Genomic DNA, 18,038 nt, shown 5'->3' on the forward strand with positions numbered 1-18,038 from the left:
TGTGCTTGGATAAGAGTCATAGAGTTTACAGCATGGAAACAGGCCCTTCGGCCCAACTTGTCCATGCCGTCCCTTTTTTTAAAATCACTAAGCTAGTCCCAATTGCCCGCATTTGGCCCATATCCCTCTATACCCATGTAACTGTCTAAATGTTTTTTAAAAGATAAAATTGTACCTGCCTCTACTACTACCTCTGGCAGCTTGTTCCAGACACTCACCACCCGCTGTGTGAAAAAATTGCCCCTCTGAGCCCTTTTGTATCTCTCCCCTCTCACCTTAAACCTGTGCCCTCTAGTTTTAGACTCCCCTACCATTGGGAAAAGATGTTGACTATCTAACTGACCTGTGCCCCTCATTATTTTATAGACCTCTATAAGATATAACATTTACAAGATTTACAAGACTTCTGATAGACAAGGGAATTAAGGGTTACGGGGAGAAAGTGGGAAAATGGAACTGATCCACTTCAGATCAGCCATGATCTTATTGAATGGAGGGGCAGACTCGAGGGGCTAGATGGCCTACTCCTGCTCCTATTTCTTATGTTCTGAAGATCACCCCTCAGCATCCTACGCCCCAGAGGAAAAATGTCCCAATCTGTCCTGCCTCACCTTCTAACCATCAAGTCCCGGTAGCATCCTAGTAAATCTTTTCTGCACTCTTTCTAGTTTAATAAGATCTTTTCTACAATAGGGTGACCAGAACTGTACACAGTATTCCAAGTGTGGCCTTACCAATGTCTTGTACAACTTCAACAAGACGTCCCAACTCCTGTACTCAATGTTCTGACCGATGGAACCAAGCAGAGTCTGTGGTGGGGCGGGTAGTGTCGGGGTGAGAGGGGAGGTGGGGGGTGGGGGATGGTTCCAGTAAGCGCCCTCCCTGTGTCTTACCAGCATTCTGATTCCTCCATCTTCAGTCGCCGTATCAATGATTCTTTGCAAGGGGGGAATGCCATCATCGAGAACCTGTTCATCTCCCTGTCGTATTCAATATCGGACAAGAGCAGCTCCTGAAATGGGGAAAGCAAATATCATCCAACATCCATCATCCCTAATACATTTCGCAGTTTATTCCATGCAGGACCAGTGTGGGAATATCTCGTGTTAGGGGAATGGGGGAATATCTCGTGTTGGGGCAATGGGGGACTATCCCGTGTTGGGGGAATGGGGGAATATCCCGTGTTGGGGGCAATGGGGGAATACCCCGTGTTGGGGCAATGGGGGAATATCCCGTGTTGGGGCAATGGGGGAATATCCCGTGTTGGGGCAATGGGGGAATATCTCGTGTTGGGGCAATGGGGAATATCCCGTGTTGGGGCAATGGGGGAATATCCCGTGTTGGGGCAATGGGGGAATATCCCGTGTTGGGGCAATGGGGGAATATCCCGTGTTGGGGCAATGGGGGAATATCCCGTGTTGGGGCAATGGGGGAATATCTCGTGTTGGGGCAATGGGGGAATATCCCGTGTTGGGGCAATGGGGGAATACCCCGTGTTGGGGCAATGGGGGAATATCCCGTGTTGGAGCAATGGGGGAATATCCTGTGTTGGGGCAATGGGGGAATATCCCGTGTTGGGGCAATGGGGGAATATCCCGTGTTGGGGCAATGGGGAATATCCCGTATTGGGGCAATGGGGGAATATCCCGTGTTGGGGCAATGGGGGAATATCCCGTATTGGGGCAATGGGGGAATATCCCGTATTGGGGCAATGGGGGAATATCCCATGTTGGGGCAATGGGGGAATATCCCGTGTTGGGGCAATGGGGGAATATCCCGTGTTGGGGCAATGGGGGAATATCCCGTATTGGGGCAATGGGGAATATCCCGTATTGGGGCAATGGGGGAATATCCCGTGTTGGGGCAATGGGGGAATATCCCATGTTGGGGGAATGGGGAGCATTTTGTGTTCCTTTGAATTATTCCGATCAAAGCTTTAATACAATCATGAGACTGTTGAGAGACTTGCCATGTCTCCATTATCACTCCAATCAAAATCAACCACTGGAGATACTCATGGTTTCAGATACCAATGCAACAACTGGAGAATCTAAAGCCTAAAGGGGTGGTGGGGGGTGGGGGGCGGGGGGGTCGTCGAAGGGTTTTCTCATTGCGTACAAAAGCAAAATATTGCAGATTCTGGAAATCTGAAATAGAAATGAAATATGCTGGGGCTGTTTGGGCAGAATGTGTGGAGAGAAGCAAAGTCAAAGGTCGATCGGCTTTTCCCCATACTGTCAATCTGTACCTTGTTTCATGTTTCTACTTTCAGACAGTGCTGTCCCTTTTTGTGCTTTTAACACATTCTGCTATTTTGCTTACAGACAGCGCTGACCTTTATTCTGCTATTAACACATTCTGCTATTTTGCTTACAGACAGCGCTGACCTTTATTCTGCTATTAACACATTCTGCTATTTTGCTTACAGACAGTGCTGACTGGTGCGGCACTGTGGCACAATGGTTAACACTGCTGCCTCACAGCGCCGGAGATCTGGGTTCAATTCCCAGCTTGGGTCACTATCTGTATGGAGTCTGCGCATTCTCCCAGTGTCTGTGTGGGTTTCCTCCGGGTGCTCCGGTTTCCTCCCACAGTCCGAAAGATGTGCTGGTTAGGTGCATTTGACGTGCTAAATTCTCCTTCACTGTATCCGAACCAGGGACCGGAGTGTGGCGACTAGGGGTATTTTCACAGTAACTTAGTTATCTGGCAGTCTGTGCATTAATTCTGGAGTTGCCCATTCCAGCTCTTGTTTCAGCCCACACCACGTTCCACACCTTTGGATCGAAAATCCGATCTGCACCGAGGCTTGCCAAGTTGGGAAATCTCTCAACCTCGGAGGACCCTCGATGAAAGAAATGAAAAGGTGTGTCTCTGCCTTTGGCCCGTGTAGGACAGAAGGATAAGACCAACTCTGATGCCTGCTGTGTTTGAATAGGCTTCAGAAAACATTTACATAGCACCTTTAACATAATAAACATCACTGGGTGCTTCACCAGCACATTATAAAGTGCAATTTGACACCCACCCACCACCCTTTGCCTCCATGCCAAATCATCCAGTGTCCTTGGACAGTTCTTTGGCAGCATTGACACCTCCTGGATAGCTTTGACAGCTTAGAACTAAGGGACATGGTCTCAAAACAAGGGGGAGCAGATTTAGGACTGAGTTGAGGAGGAACTTCTTCACACAAAGAGTTGTGAATCTGTGGAGTTCCCTGCCCAGTGAAGCAGTTGAGGCTACCTCATTGAATGTTTTTAAGGCAAGGATAGATTGATTTGTGAACAGTAAAGGAATTAAGGGTCATGATGTGTGAGTGGGTAAGTGGAGCTGAGTCCACAAAGAGATCAGCCATGATCTTATTGAATGGCGGAGCAGGCTCGAGGGGCCAGATGGCCTACTCCTGCTCCTAGTTCTTATATTCTTATTATCTCTATTGTAGTGTCGATGACCAAGATCTTGGTGAAAGACCAACATTGTAACAAATGTTCTGAAGGCGGTAGAGGTGGAGATGTTTAGAAAGTAAATCCCAGGGCTTCGGGCCAAGGCAAATGAAGGCAGGCTAGACTCATCAGTGGTGGAGAGATTAGAATAGGAGATTGTTAAAGATCAAGGTTAGAGCAATGCATGTATCTCAGGGCGCTGTGGGAGATTACAGAGATACGGAAGAGAACAGCCACATTCTTCTGTTGGGAAAAAGATACAAAAACCTGAGATCGCATATCAACCATCTCAAGAACAGCTTCTTCACCACTGCCATCCCTTATATTAAGTTGATCTTTCCTTACACCCTAGCTATCACAGTAACACTACATTCTGCACCCTCTCCTTTCCTTATCCTCTACGTACTCTATGAATGGTATGCTTTGTCTGTATAGCGCGCAAGAAACAATACTTTTCACTGTATCTCAACACAGGTGACAATAATAAATCAAATCAAAAATAAAGCTTGAAGGGCAGAAAATTTGGGTCAAATTAAAATGAGAGATATCGCAACCAATGCATTATTACCCTGGAGTAAAGATATAGTCACAAATAAACTCTTTGAACACTTACCGTTGGAGATAAATCTTCACCATATTCACTCTCTGAAAAATAAAAGGAAGAATACACATGGTTATTGGTGGTAAGATTGTAAATGTGCTCTCAGGAATTTAGTTAATACCCTGTTTGCAATTCACTGCATTCATTTAAAGATATAACTGTAAGGGCAACATGGTGGCACAGTAGGTTAGCACTGCTGTCTCACAGCGCCAGGGTCCTGGCTTCAATTTTGGCCTCGGGTCACTATCTGTGCGGAGTCTGCCTAAACTGGACCAGATACTGGGCAAGATGACAGCTCAGTGACTATCACTGATTGCTGTGCAGACACATGGATTTGGGCCGGTGTCTGTGGGAGTTTGCGCATTCTCCCCGTGCTTGCGTGGGTTTTCTCCGGGTGCTCCGGTTTCCTCCCACACCCCAAAGATGTGCTGTTAGGCTGATTGGCAGGAATAAATTGTCCCTAAATCAGTTTCCCTCAATCTGGATGGCCATAAAACAGTAGACAAGGATCGTGGGTGGAGAGGGGAACTGGTGGTGTTGAGATGGCGGCGCGGGCTCGTTGGGCCGAAGGGCCTGTTTCCTGGGCTGTTTTTGTTCTTTGTTCCTCCCACACTCCAAAGTTGCACCGGTTAGGTGGATTGGCCATGCTAATTTGCCCCTTTCTGTCCAAAGATGTGTAGTTTAGGTGGATTGGCCATGCTAAATTGCCCCTTTCTGTCCAAAGATGTGCAGTTTAGGTGGATTGGCCATGCTAAATTGCCCCTTAGTGTCGAAAGATGTACAGGTTAGGTGGATTGGCCATGCTAAATTGCCCCTTAGTGTCCAAAGGTGTGCAGTTTAGGTGGATTGGCCATGCTAAATTGCCCCTTAGTGTCCAAAGATGTACAGGTTAGGTGGATTGGCCATGCTAAATTGCCTTTAATTCTATCTCACTTATACATCTTCGGACATTAAGAGGTAATTTAGCATGGCCAATCCACCTAACCTACACATCTTTGGAGTATGGGAGGAAACTGGAGAACCTGGAGGAAACCCAAGCAGGCATGGGGAGAACGTGCAGACTCCACACAGTCACCCGAGGCCGGAATTGAACCCTGGTTCCTGGCACTCTGAGGCAGCAGTGCTAACCACTGTGCTGTCATGGCACCCTACAATCTAGCATCCAGTTAAATACCTCAGTGCTATTGCACGCACACTTCCTTCTGATAGTGACTTCCACATCCTAACCACTCACTGGATAAAGAAGTGTCCCCCTGGTAGATTCAGTGATGGCTAATTTGTATTTGCGGCTTCTGGTTTGGATCACCCTTACCGCTGTAAAACACCTTCCCCACAGAGCCCCACCCAGCCTCCTCTTTGCCGAAGAGAACGGCTTCAACCTGTTCAATCTTGGCTGGTGAGTTATTACAATCTCTGGAGAGATGAATAACTTCTGAACAAGAATTTTTGACCTTTCAGTGAGGTGTAGAAAGTATAACATGGTAAGAGTTCACATCTTAAGACTTTTACTGTAACAAAACACCAGAAGCAATATTGACCAAACACAATCATTAGAAGCCACTTTGAACCACAGGGCAGAACTTTTCCCTCTTACTGATAGCACAACTCAAAGCACTTTTCAATGACATGCTTTACATTCAACTTGTCTCTTCACACTAAAACATGTTGCCCACTCACTGTAGTTAATGTGGATCTTACCTGGAAGTTCTCGGCATTGGGTCGATGTTGATTTCATTCCCTAGAAGATGAAAAAGAATTTAAACATGTAAATTCCTCTCCTGTTCTCCTTAGTGGGTCATGTATCATTTATTTTATTGTTTCTCTTGGAATGTGGGTATTGCTGGCCAGGCCCAGCATCTGTAGATCATTCCTAGTTGCCCCACTAATTCTCCTCTCCTATACATCTTGGAGCACTAAGGGGCAATTTAGCATGGCCAATCCACCCAACCTGCACATCTTTGGACACTAAGGGACAATTTAGCATGGCTAATCCACATAACCTGCACATCTTTGGACACGAAGGGGCAATTTAGCACGGCCAATCCACTTAACCTACACATCTTGGGACACTATGGGGACACTTTAGCATGGCCAATCCACTTAACCTACACATCTTGGGACACTAAGGGACAATTTAGCATGGCCAATCCACCTAACCTGCACATCTTTGGACACTAAGGGGCAATTTAGCATGGCCAATCCACCTAACCTGCACATCTTGGGACACTAAGGGACAATTTAGCATGGCTAATCCACATAACCTGCACATCTTTGGACACTAACGGGCAATTTAGCATGGCCAATCCACCTAACCTACACATCTTGGGACACTATGGGGACACTTTAGCATGGCCAATCCACTTAACCTACACATCTTGGGACACTAAGGGACAATTTAGCATGGCCAATCCACCTAACCTGCACATCTTTGGACACTAAGGGACAATTTAGCATGGCCAATCCACATAACCTGCACATCTTTGGACACTAAGGGACAATTTAGCATGGCCAATCCACTTAACCTACACATCTTGGGACACTATGGGGACACTTTAGCATGGCCAATCCACTTAACCTACACATCTTGGGACACTAAGGGACAATTTAGCATGGCCAATCCACCTAACCTACACATCTTGGGACACTATGGGGACACTTTAGCATGGCCAATCCACTTAACCTACACATCTTGGGACACTAAGGGACAATTTAGCATGGCCAATCCACCTAACCTGCACATCTTTGGACACTAAGGGACAATTTAGCATGGCCAATCCACATAACCTGCACATCTTTGGACACTAAGGGACAATTTAGCATGGCCAATCCACTTAACCTACACATCTTGGGACACTATGGGGACAATTTAGCATGGCTAATCCACATAACCTGCACATCTTTGGACACTAAGAGACAATTTAGCATGGCCAATCCACCTAACCTACACATCTTGGGACACTATGGGGACACTTTAGCATGGCCAATCCACTTAACCTACACATCTTGGGACACTAAGGGACAATTTAGCATGGCCAATCCACCTAACCTGCACATCTTTGGACACTAAGGGACAATTTAGCATGGCCAATCCACCTAACCTGCACATCTTTGGACACTAAGGGACAATTTAGCATGGCCAATCCACTTAACCTACACATCTTGGGACACTAAGGGGCAATTTAGCATGGCCAATCCACTTAACCTACACATCTTGGGACACTAAGGGACAATTTAGCATGGCCAATCCACTTAACCTACACATCTTGGGACACTAAGGGACAATTTAGCATGGCCAATCCACTTAACCTACACATCTTGGGACAGTAAGGGACAATTCAGCGTGGCCTACACACACAACCAGCACGTCTTTCGTACAGACGGAGGATTTAGCATGGCTAATCCACCTAATCCACACATCATATGACTGGGAGAAAACTGGAGTGAAGTCTCACAACACCAGCTTAAAGTCCAGCTAAGGATAGGTGATAAATGCTGGCCCAGCCAGCGAGGCCCATGTCCCACGAATGAATTTTAAAAAAGAATAACTGGTACAGGGATAGGAAGAGATGCCCACTCTCAGGTATTGAATATCTAGACAAGGGTGCGGGAAAACATACTTTCACACAATGCCGCCTGCAGAACTTTGGAAGGGTGTCTTGCTCCAGGTCTGTGCTGCTCCAATCCCTGTGGCAGTCAGAAAAATTTGAACGACTGCTCATCGAGTCCTGAAGAATCAAAACAGATTGATGTCAACTGGGTTGGGATAGGAAAATCTCATTGCCTCTCAGTGGTTTAGTTGCACCAGTTGTTGGTGAGTTACAGAAGGCCCAGGTTTAACCCCCACACTCAGCAACCTGATCTCAGGTGGCATAGCGACGTGATGCCTATGGTTTATATTTCAGTGTAGCTTAGCGCACTCACTTCTAAGGTCAAGAGGTCACCAAGGCGAATCTCACATCAATCAAAGTTGCCCGTTTCGCTGGCAACACTGACGGAGCTGAAAATATTGGGTGAGATTTCTTAGCTCTTTACACTGACTGGATCTGCCGCACCGTGGCACAGCGGTTAGCACTGCTGCCTCACAGCACCAAGGACCCCACTTTAGGTCACTACCTGTGTGGAGTTTGCACATTCTCCTCGTGTCTGCGTGGGTTTCCTCCGGGTGCCCCCGTTTCCTCCCACAGTCCAAAGATGTGCGGGTTAGGTGGATTGGCCATGCTAAAGATGTCCAAAGATATAACATAAGAACATAAGAAATAGGAGCAGGAGTAGGCCATCTAGCCCCTCGAGCCTGCCCCGCCATTCAATAAGATCATGGCTGATCTGAAGTGGATCAGTTCCATTTACTGGCCTGCTCCCCATAGCCCTTTATTTCCTTATCAATCAGAAATCTATCTACCTGTGACTTAAACATATTCAATGAGGTAGCCTCCACTGCTTCAATGGGCAAAGAATTCTAAAGATTTACTACCCTTTGGGAGAAGAAGTTCCTCTTAACTCTGTTCTAACTTGACTCCCCCTTATTTTGAGGCTGTGCCCTTTAGTTCTGGTTTCCTTTCTAAGTGGAACTAATCTCTCTGCCTCTACCCTGTCTAGTCCCTTCATTATCCTATATGTCTCTACAAGATCTCCCCTTAGCCTTCTAAACTCCAACGAGTACAGGCCCAATCTACTCAATCTCTCCTCATAAGATGTATGAGTTAGGTTGATTGGCCATGCTAAGAAATTGCCCGTCAGTGTCTGGGGATGCGTAGGTTAGAGAGATTAGTGAGTATAATATGTAGGGGTATGGGAATAGGGCCTGGGTGGGATTGTGTTCGGTGCAGACTCGATGGGCCGAAGGGCCTCTTTCTGCAGTGTAGGGTTCTATGATTCTGTGATAAGCTAAGCATGATTTTCATTCATGTTGCTGGCCTGGGCCAGCATTTATTGCCCATCCCTAGTTGCCCTTGCGCTGAGTGGTTTGCTAGGCCATTTCAAGGAGCAATTGAGAGTCACCCACCTTGCTGTGGCTCTGGACTCACAGGTAGGCCAGACCGGGTAAGGACAGCAGATTTCCTGGTGAGAAAATTCGCTGTACTCCCTCTATAGCAAGGACACTCTTCCTCAGATAAGGACACCAAAACTGCACACAATACTCCAGCTGTGGCCTCACCAAGGCCCGATACAATTTCAGTAAAACATCCCTATCCCTCAAACCCTCTCACTATGGAAAGATAGAACAATATAGCACAGGAACAGACCCTTCTGCCCACGATTTTGAGCCAAACATGATGCCAGATTAAGCTAACCCCTTCTGCCTGCCCTTGGCCCATGTCCCTCTCTTCCTCGCATATTGCTGTGCTTATCTAAAAGCCCCTTAAGTGCCCCTATCGTTTCTGCCTCCATCATCATCTCTGCCTCTATCACCACCCCTGACAGCGCGCTACAGACACCTACCACTTCTCTGTGTAAAAAGAAATTGTGTGATTTCAAGAAGAAATTACATCTCGCTCTTGGGGCTAAAGGGATTAAGGAATGTGGAGGGGGAAGAGGGGGGGAATCAGGATATTGAATTTGATGATCAGCCATGATCAGAATGAATGGCAGAGCAGGCTCGAATGGCCTCCTCCTGCTTCTAGTTTCTCTGTGGTAGCAGAGGGTCGGATACAAACACCATGTTGCAGTGAGGCAGATCCAGTGCACACAGAACTAGATTACAGCGGGTTTGGGAGAGGAAGGATGATATTCATGGATGAATATTAATTAATTTGACCTGCGTGGCACTGGATTCTTTTTTCCTCCGAATGGCCTACTCCTGCTTCTAGTTTCTAGGTGACGGGGTCAGGCCTCTCTATTCCCGTTTGTGGGCGCAGTGTGAGGCGCGAAATAGTCTCCACCTTTTTTTTGCAGTGACGACAATTCGGAAGTAGCGAGTGGGCTTGACGTGAGAGAATGTGGCGTCGCCCATTAGTTGAGGGGGGGAGGCAGCGGCAGATTGGTACCATCACCGCGGAACGGATTCTAGAGGCTTTCGAATGGATTCTCAGAGGTTTTTTCCCAGGGCTGAAATGGCTGCCACAAGAGGACACGGGTTTAGGGTGCTGGGGAGTAGGAGGTGTCAGGGGTAAGTTTTTCACTCAGAGAGTGGTGGGTGAGTGGAATCAGCAGTGGTGGTGGAGGCGGATTCGATAGGGTCTTTTAAGAGGCTTCTGGATGAGTACATGGGACTGAATGGGATTGAGGGTTATTGGTAAGCCTATAACACAACTTGTGGGCCGAAGGGCCTGTTTGTGCGGTAGTTTTTCTATGTCCTATCGCGGGCACAGATACAAGGCCTTTCTCTGAAGATTGACATGAGGGATTTTACACAGAAATCCAGGTAGTCGGCAGTGATGTGGCTCTTGTTGAGTTGGCACAGCTGGTTCTTCAGGGTGCCAAGCTCCCCCTCCTTCTCCGCCAGCTCCAGCTGAAGGTTGTCCAGTTTCTCTTGCAGTGCAAAGATCTGCCGTCGGTATCTGCCATTATCCAGCATGCTTTGGGCGTACATGGTCTGAGCCTCGTTACGAACCTTCAGGGCCTGTGAAACAGAGACGGTCAGGAACTAAACTAGGAAGTAAACGTCCTATCGTTCTGTTAGTTTGACAATACTTGGATGACTCGCATCCCAAATTGTTGCGATATCTAATCTGTGACCGTATAATGGTTGCTTTTTAATTCTTTCATGGGATCATAGAGTCCCACCAGTGCAGAAGGAGGCCACTCGGCCCATCGAATCTGTACCAAACAATCCCACCCAGTCCCTAATCCCATAACCCTTCATACTTACCCTGCTAAACCCCCTGACACCAAAGTCAATTTAGCATGGCCAACCCAACTCGCCTGCACACTGTGGGAGGAAACTGGAGCACCCGGAGGAAACCCACGCAGACACGGGGAGAATGTGCAGTGGAGTGTTCCTGAGCTGCCCTGTGGCTCAGCCGACAGCATTGCCATATCATGTTGGGATCAATTCCAGGAGAGCCTACTCCATTTTGCAAAACAATCCTGGCCCACGAAAGCAAAAGGTGATGATCCCTCCAGTCTGGGTTGGATGGGACTCTAGAACGAGTGGCACGGTGGCACAGTGGTTAGCACTGCTGCCTCACCGTGCCAGGGACCCAGGTTCGCTTCCCAGGACAGTGCTCTGGGTACCTGGATTCGAATCCCACCACGGCAGACGGTGAAATTTAAATTCAATAAAAAGAATCTGGAATTAAGAATCTGCTGATGACCATGAAACCATTGTCGGAAAAACCCATCTGGTTCACTAATGTCCCTTTAGAGAAGGAAATCTGCCGTCCTTACCCGGTCTGGCCTACATGTGACTCCAGAGCCACAGCAATGTGGTTGACTCTCAATTGCCCTCGGGCCACTAGGGGTGGGATGATGAGCTGTGTCAATGGGCCAGCAATAAAGCGATGGCCTGAATAGCCTCCTCATGTACTGTAAAACCCAAGCCAAGTCAGGAAATCTGCCTTCCTCACTTGGCTTGGGTCACTGTCTGTGTGGAGTTGGCACATTCTCCCCGTGTCTGAGTGGGTTTCCTCCGGGTGCTCTGGTTTCCTCCCACACTCCAAAGATGTGCGGGTTAGATGGATTGGCCATGCTAAATTGCCACTAAGTATCAGGGAAACTAGCCAGGGTAAATATGTAGGGTTACGGGGATAGGGCCTCGATGGGTGGAATAGAATCCCCGAATCCCTACAGTGCAGAAGGAGGCCATTCAGTCCATCGAGTCTGCACCGACCACAGTGGCTGGTGCAGGATGTGGGGGTAGGGCCTGGGTGGGATTGTGGTCGGTGCAGACTCAATGGGCCGAAGGGCCTCTTTCTGCACCGTTGGGTTCTATGATTCTATGAATCCCACCCAGGCCCTATCCTCATAACCCCGTGCATTTACCTTAGCCAGTCCCCCTGACACTAAGGGGGCGATTTAGCACGGCCAATCCGCCGAGCACAGCCTCCTTCCGCTCTGTAGGGATTTGATAAATACTCGGTCAGTGAGTTAACCCCTTCTGCCCACCCCATCCCTCCCCCCCCAGTGTTGAGATACAGTCGCTCAGTTTGAATAGACAGTGGATGGCAGGGGTGTTGTTGGGCGTGTGGACGATACCTGGTCTCGTTCCTTCTCCACCTCTTCCAGTTGCTTCAGAACGGTTTCCATTCGGTGTTTGTGCATCTGGCACTCCTTCAGCACTGTCGCAGACTGGAGGGCGAGTTCTTCTCTCTCTCTCAGATACTGCAAGGACATTGGAACGTATTAAACAGGAGCAGGGCTAGGTCCCTCCTGCCTGCTCTCCCACTCAACAAGATCGTGGCTGATCTGATTGTAACCACAGCCCCCACATGGCCTCTGACCCCCCCCCGATAACCCTTCACCGCCTCGTTAAGAATCTATCCAGCTCTGTCTTATAAATATTCAAAGACGCTGGCCCCACCACCTTTCGAGGAAAGGGGGTTTCCAAACTCTCACCACCCTCTGAGAGAAAAGACTCTCCTCTTTTAAATGGGCCACCCCTTATTTTTAAACAGTGGCCTCCTAGTTTTAGATTCTCCCACGAGTGGAAATGTCCTCTCCCCCTCCACCTTGTCAAACCCCCTCAGGATTCGTGCATATTTTAATCAAGTCGCCTCTTATTTCTCTGAGATCCAGCAAATACAAACCAATCTGAGAGTCACAGAATAGAATCTTAGAATCCCTACAGTGCAAAAGGAGGCTATTCAGCCCATCAAGCCTGCACCGACAACAATCCCACCCAGGCCCTATGCCCAGAATTCCATGCATTTGCCTTCTAATTCCTTAAGGGGCAATTTAGCATGGCCAATCCGCCTAACCTGCACATCTTTGGACACTGAGGGACAATTTAGCATGGCCAATCCACCTAACCTGCACATCTTTGGACACCAAGGGGCAATTTAGCATGGCCAATTCACCTAACCTGCACATCTTTGGACACTGAGGGACAATTTAGCATGGCCAATTCACCTAACCTGCACATCTTTGGACACTAAGGGACAATTTAGCATGGCCAATCCACCTAACTTGCACATCTTTGGACACTGAGGGACAATTTAGCATGGCCAATCCACCTAACCTACATATCTTTGGACACTGAGGGACAATTTAGCATGGCCAATCCACCTAACCCACACATCTTTGGCACTAAGGGGGCAATTTAGCATGGCTGATCTGCTAAACCTGAACATCTAGGGACACTAAGGGGCAATTTAGCATGGCCAATCCACCTAACCCGCACATCTTTGGACACTGAGGGACAATTTAGCACGGCCAATCCACCTAACCTGCACATCTTTGGACACTGAGGGACAATTTAGCATGGCCAATCCACCTAACCTGCACATCTTTGGAATGTGGTAGGAAACCGGGGCACCCGGAGGAGACCCACGCAGTTACGGGGAGAAGGTGCAAACTCCACACAGACAGTGTCCCGAGGCCGGAATTGAACCCGGGTCCCTGGCGCTGTGAGGCGGCAGTGCTAACCACTGCGCCACCCTGCCAACCACAATACCTTCCACCACAAACTGTGTACACTTCTCTCCACTTTCATCAAGAAACTCAGTCTGCAACACAACATTCGAAATTGAGCCACGCTGTTTTAGTCCGGATTCAATTACTCTATCTCGGAGTTCCTCAGCTTGCTGGAGCTCCATGGTAGTGTTGCACAATTTCTCGGCCAGTTCCTGCCTGTCTTCCAATGCCTCCTTCCGGTCATGTTCCATAATATCCAGGAGGGCCTTCTCGGTGCTTGGAAGAGCATTCTTCGCCTGTCACAGGGAATGAACAACAGAGATTCCTTTTTGGAGAAAGCTCTTGAGGAGTTTACTCGAGCCCAGTCAGGTCCATTTCCCGTTTCTATCAGTGAGATTTGATTTGGGAATGGAAGGGGGGGGATAAGTACATGGCAGATTACGTACGCATGGATTCTAGATCAAAACAGCCTGAAGGAGAGGTAGGCTGCTCTCAAACCATGCCCATCCTCGATTCAGCATTCATTCCAGGCTTTTGTGGGCAGGTGAAACCCGACACTAAAATGGATCTAAATTGGAAATTCATCTTAGAATCATAGAAGACGTACGGTTCAGAAAAAGGCCAATCGGCCCATCAAACTACACCGACAACAATCCCATCCAGACCCTATCCCCGTAATTTACCTTAGTTAGCCCCCTTGACACTAAGGGGCAATTTAGCATGGCCAATCCACCTAACCTACACATCTTTGGACACTAAGAGACAATTTAGCATGGCCAATCCACCTAACCTACACATCTTTGGACACTAAGGGGCAATTTAGCATGGCCAATCCCCCTAACCTACACACCTTTGGACACTAAGAGACAATTTAGCATGGCCAATCCCCCTAACCTACACATCTTTGGACACTAAGAGACAATTTAGCATGGCCAATCCACCTAACCTGCACATCTTTGGACACTAAGAGGCAATTTAGCATGGCCAATCCACCTAACCTACACATCTTTGGACACTAAGGGGCAATTTAGCATGGACAATCATTCTAACCCACACATCTTTGGACACTAAGAGACAATTTAGCATGGCCAATCCACCTAACCTACACATCTTTGGACACTAAGAGACAATTTAGCATGGCCAATCCACCTAACCTGCACATCTTTGGACACTAAGAGGCAATTTAGCATGGCCAATCCACCTAACCTACACATCTTTGGACACTAAGGGGCAATTTAGCATGGACAATCATTCTAACCCACACATCTTTGGACACTAAGAGACAATAGACTAAGAGACTGCCTGCTGCAGTTGTAAATGCGCCTAGTTTGGGGGCGTTTAAAAGATCTATGGATAGGTTTATGGACGAAAAGGGATTGGTATAGGCTAGTGGGCCATTGTTTTTGTAACTGGTCGGCGCAACATCGTGGGCCGAAGGGCCTGTTCTGCGCTGTAATGTTCTATGTTCTATGTTCTATGTTCTATCTTTGGACACTAAGTGTAATTGAGCATGGCCAATCCACCTAATCCACACATGTTTGGACACTAAAGGGACAATTTAACATGGCCAATCCACCTAACATGTATATCTTTGGACACTAAGGGGCAATTTAGCATGGCCAATCCACCTAACCTACACATCTTTGGACACTAAGGGGCAGTTTAGCATGGTCAATCCACCTAACCTGCACATCTTTGGACACTAAGGGGCAATTTAGCAAGGCCAATCCACCCAACCAGCACATCTTTGGGCAGCAAGGGGCAATTTAGCATGACCCATTCACCTAAACCTACACATCTTTGGACTGTGGGAGGAAACTGGAGCACCTGGAGGAAACCCATACAGACACGGGGAGAATGAGTGAACTTCACACAGCCAGTCACCCAAGGCCAGAATCGAACCCAGGTCCCTGGAGTGATGAGGCAGCAGTGCTAACCACTGTGCCACCGTGTCGCCGTTTCTCTTTAAAATTCTTTCATTGGATGTGGATTTTGCTCGCTAGGTATTTATTGGCCTATCCCTAATTGCCTTTGTGAGCTGTGCTCTTGAACTGCTGCAGTCAATGTGGTGTAGGGACACCCATAGTGCTGTTAGGAAGGGAGTTCCAGGATCCTGACCCAGCGACAGTGAAGGAACAACAATATATTTCCAAGTCAGGATAGTGAGTGACTTGAAGGGGAACATCTGGATAGTGCTGTTCCCAGGTATCTGCTGCTCACTCTAGGTGGTAACGGTCATGAGTTTGGAAGGTGCTGTCTAAGGAGCCTTGGTGAATTGCTGCAGTGCGTCTTGTAGATGGTACACACTGCTGCTACTGTGCATCGGTGGTGGAGGGAGTGAACGTTTGTGGATGGGTTGCCAATCAGAGGAGGCAGTGGTTTAGCGGTAGGAAGCCCAGAAACTCTGTTAATGTTCTGGGGACCCGGGTTCGAATCCTGCCACGGCAGATGTTGGAATTTGAATTTAATAAAAAAAATCTGGAATTAAGAATCCACTGATAACCATGAAACCGTTATCGGAAAAACCCATTTGGTTCAATAATGTCCTTTAGGGAAGGAAATCTGCCGTTCTTACCCGGTCTGGCCTACATGTGACTCCAGAGCCACAGCAATGACCTCGGGCAACTAGGGATGGGCAATAAATCCTGGCCAGCCAGGAATGATCCACGAATTAATAAAAAGTCAAGCAGGCTTGAACGTAAGAACTAAGAGTAGGAGTAGGCCCATCCGAGCCTGCTCCACCATTCAATAAGATCATGGCTGACCTTTCCATGGATTCAGCTCAGCTCCCGCTGTGGGATGGTCCTGTCTACAATCGGGGGAGTGGAGGGGGTGGTGAGGGTCGGAGGGGTGGAAGGGTGTGGAGGGGTAGGGTGGTGGGGAGGGGGCAGGTATATTTCAGTGTGCAGCAGAAGCAGGATGAGGTTTTTGGTTGCGGAGGCAGAGTTGAGCCGGTGGCAGTGGTCAGTTACCTGGATGAAGTGTTGGAGCTGCTGAACGGTGCTCTGTAACTGCTCGTTGTCCAGCTGCAGTTTTGTGACGCTGGGCCTACTCGGCAGCTGCTCAATGTCCATCTTTAACTTGCTGGAGAGTTTCCGCTCCATCAGGCACTCCTCCTGGACCCAGTGCAGCCGGCACTTCATCTGGTCATTCTGAAAGGGAGGTGAGGGCGTCACAGTGAGACAGAGCAGGCCCTGGGCTGACCCTGACCCTGACCCTGACCCTGATCCTGACCCTGACCCTGACACTGATCCTGACACTGACCCTGACACTGACCCTGACCCTGATCCCGACCCTTACCCTGACCCTGACCCTGATCCCAAACCTGACCCTGACCCTGATCCCGACCCTGACCCTGACCCTGATCCCGACCCTGACCCTGACCCTGACCCTGACTCTGACCCTGATCCTGACCCTGACACTGATCCTGACCCTCACCCTGATCCCGACCCTGACCCTGATCCCGACCCTGACCCTGACCCTGACCCTGATCCCGACCCTGACCCTGACCCTGATCCCGACCCTGACCCTGACCCTGACCCTGACCCTGACCCTGACCCTGACTCTGACCCTGATCCTGACCCTGACACTGATCCTGACCCTCACCCTGATCCCGACCCTGACCCTGATCCCGACCCTGACCCTGACCCTGACCCTGATCCCGACCCTGACCCTGACCCTGATCCCGACCCTGACACTGACCCTGACCCTGATCCCGACCCTGACCCTGACACTGATCCTGACACTGACCCTGACCCTGACCCTGATCCCGACCCTGACCCTGATCCCGACCCTGACCCTGACCCTGATCCCGACCCTGACCCTGATCCCGACCCTGACCCTGACCCTCATCCCGACCCTGACCCTGACACTGATCCTGACACTGACCCTGACCCTGACCCTGATCCCGACCCTTACCCTGACCCTGATCCCGACCCTGACCCTGATCCCGACCCTGACCCTGACCCTGACCCTGATCCCGACCCTGACCCTGATCCCAACCCTGACCCTGACCCTGACCCTGATCCCGACCCTGACCCTGATCCCAACCCTTACCCTGACCCTGACCCTGACCCTGATCCCGACCCTGACCCTGACCCTGACCCTGATCCCGACCCTGACCCCGACCCTGACCCTGATCCGAACCCTTACCCTGACCCTGACCCTGACCCTGACCCTGATCCCGACCCTGACCCTGATCCCAACCCTGACCCTGACCCTGACCCTGATCCCGACCCTGACCCTGATCCCAACCCTTACCCTGACCCTGACCCTGATCCCGACCCTGACCCTGACCCTGACTCTGATCCCGACCCTGACCCTGACCCTGACCCTGATCCCGACCCTGACCCTGACCCTGATCCCGACCCTGACCCTGACCCTGACCCTGATCCCGACCCTGACCCTGACCCTGATCCCGACCCTGACCCTGATCCCAACCCTTACCCTGACCCTGACCCTGATCCCGACCCTGACCCTGACCC

General features: G+C 49.3%; 1 protein-coding gene across 6 annotated transcripts in view; it reads right to left on the bottom strand.

Moving 5' to 3' along the window:
- Positions 1 to 18,038, bottom strand: part of LOC145361626 (caspase recruitment domain-containing protein 11-like) — a 71,090-nt gene that overhangs the window by 20,828 nt on the left and 32,224 nt on the right. For 4 of the 6 annotated variants that reach the window (XM_080217499.1, XM_080217498.1, XM_080217497.1 and 1 more), the window contains exons 5-12: positions 16,527 to 16,706; positions 13,701 to 13,850; positions 12,178 to 12,303; positions 10,394 to 10,603; positions 7,662 to 7,769; positions 5,743 to 5,782; positions 4,057 to 4,088; positions 894 to 1,012 (exon numbers count right to left, since the gene is read on the bottom strand). In XM_080217499.1, the coding sequence (XP_080073625.1) occupies positions 894 to 1,012; positions 4,057 to 4,088; positions 5,743 to 5,782; positions 7,662 to 7,769; positions 10,394 to 10,603; positions 12,178 to 12,303; positions 13,701 to 13,850; positions 16,527 to 16,706 (965 nt within the window). The remainder of the gene's footprint in view (positions 1 to 893; positions 1,013 to 4,056; positions 4,089 to 5,742; positions 5,783 to 7,661; positions 7,770 to 10,393; positions 10,604 to 12,177; positions 12,304 to 13,700; positions 13,851 to 16,526; positions 16,707 to 18,038) is intronic. The other 2 variants (XM_080217502.1, XM_080217501.1) reach the window with 2 other exon arrangements.

Source organism: Carcharhinus amblyrhynchos, chromosome 35 (assembly GCF_965287045.1).
Source record: "Carcharhinus amblyrhynchos chromosome 35, sCarAmb.v2.hapA, whole genome shotgun sequence".
NCBI lineage: Eukaryota > Metazoa > Chordata > Chondrichthyes > Carcharhiniformes > Carcharhinidae > Carcharhinus > Carcharhinus amblyrhynchos.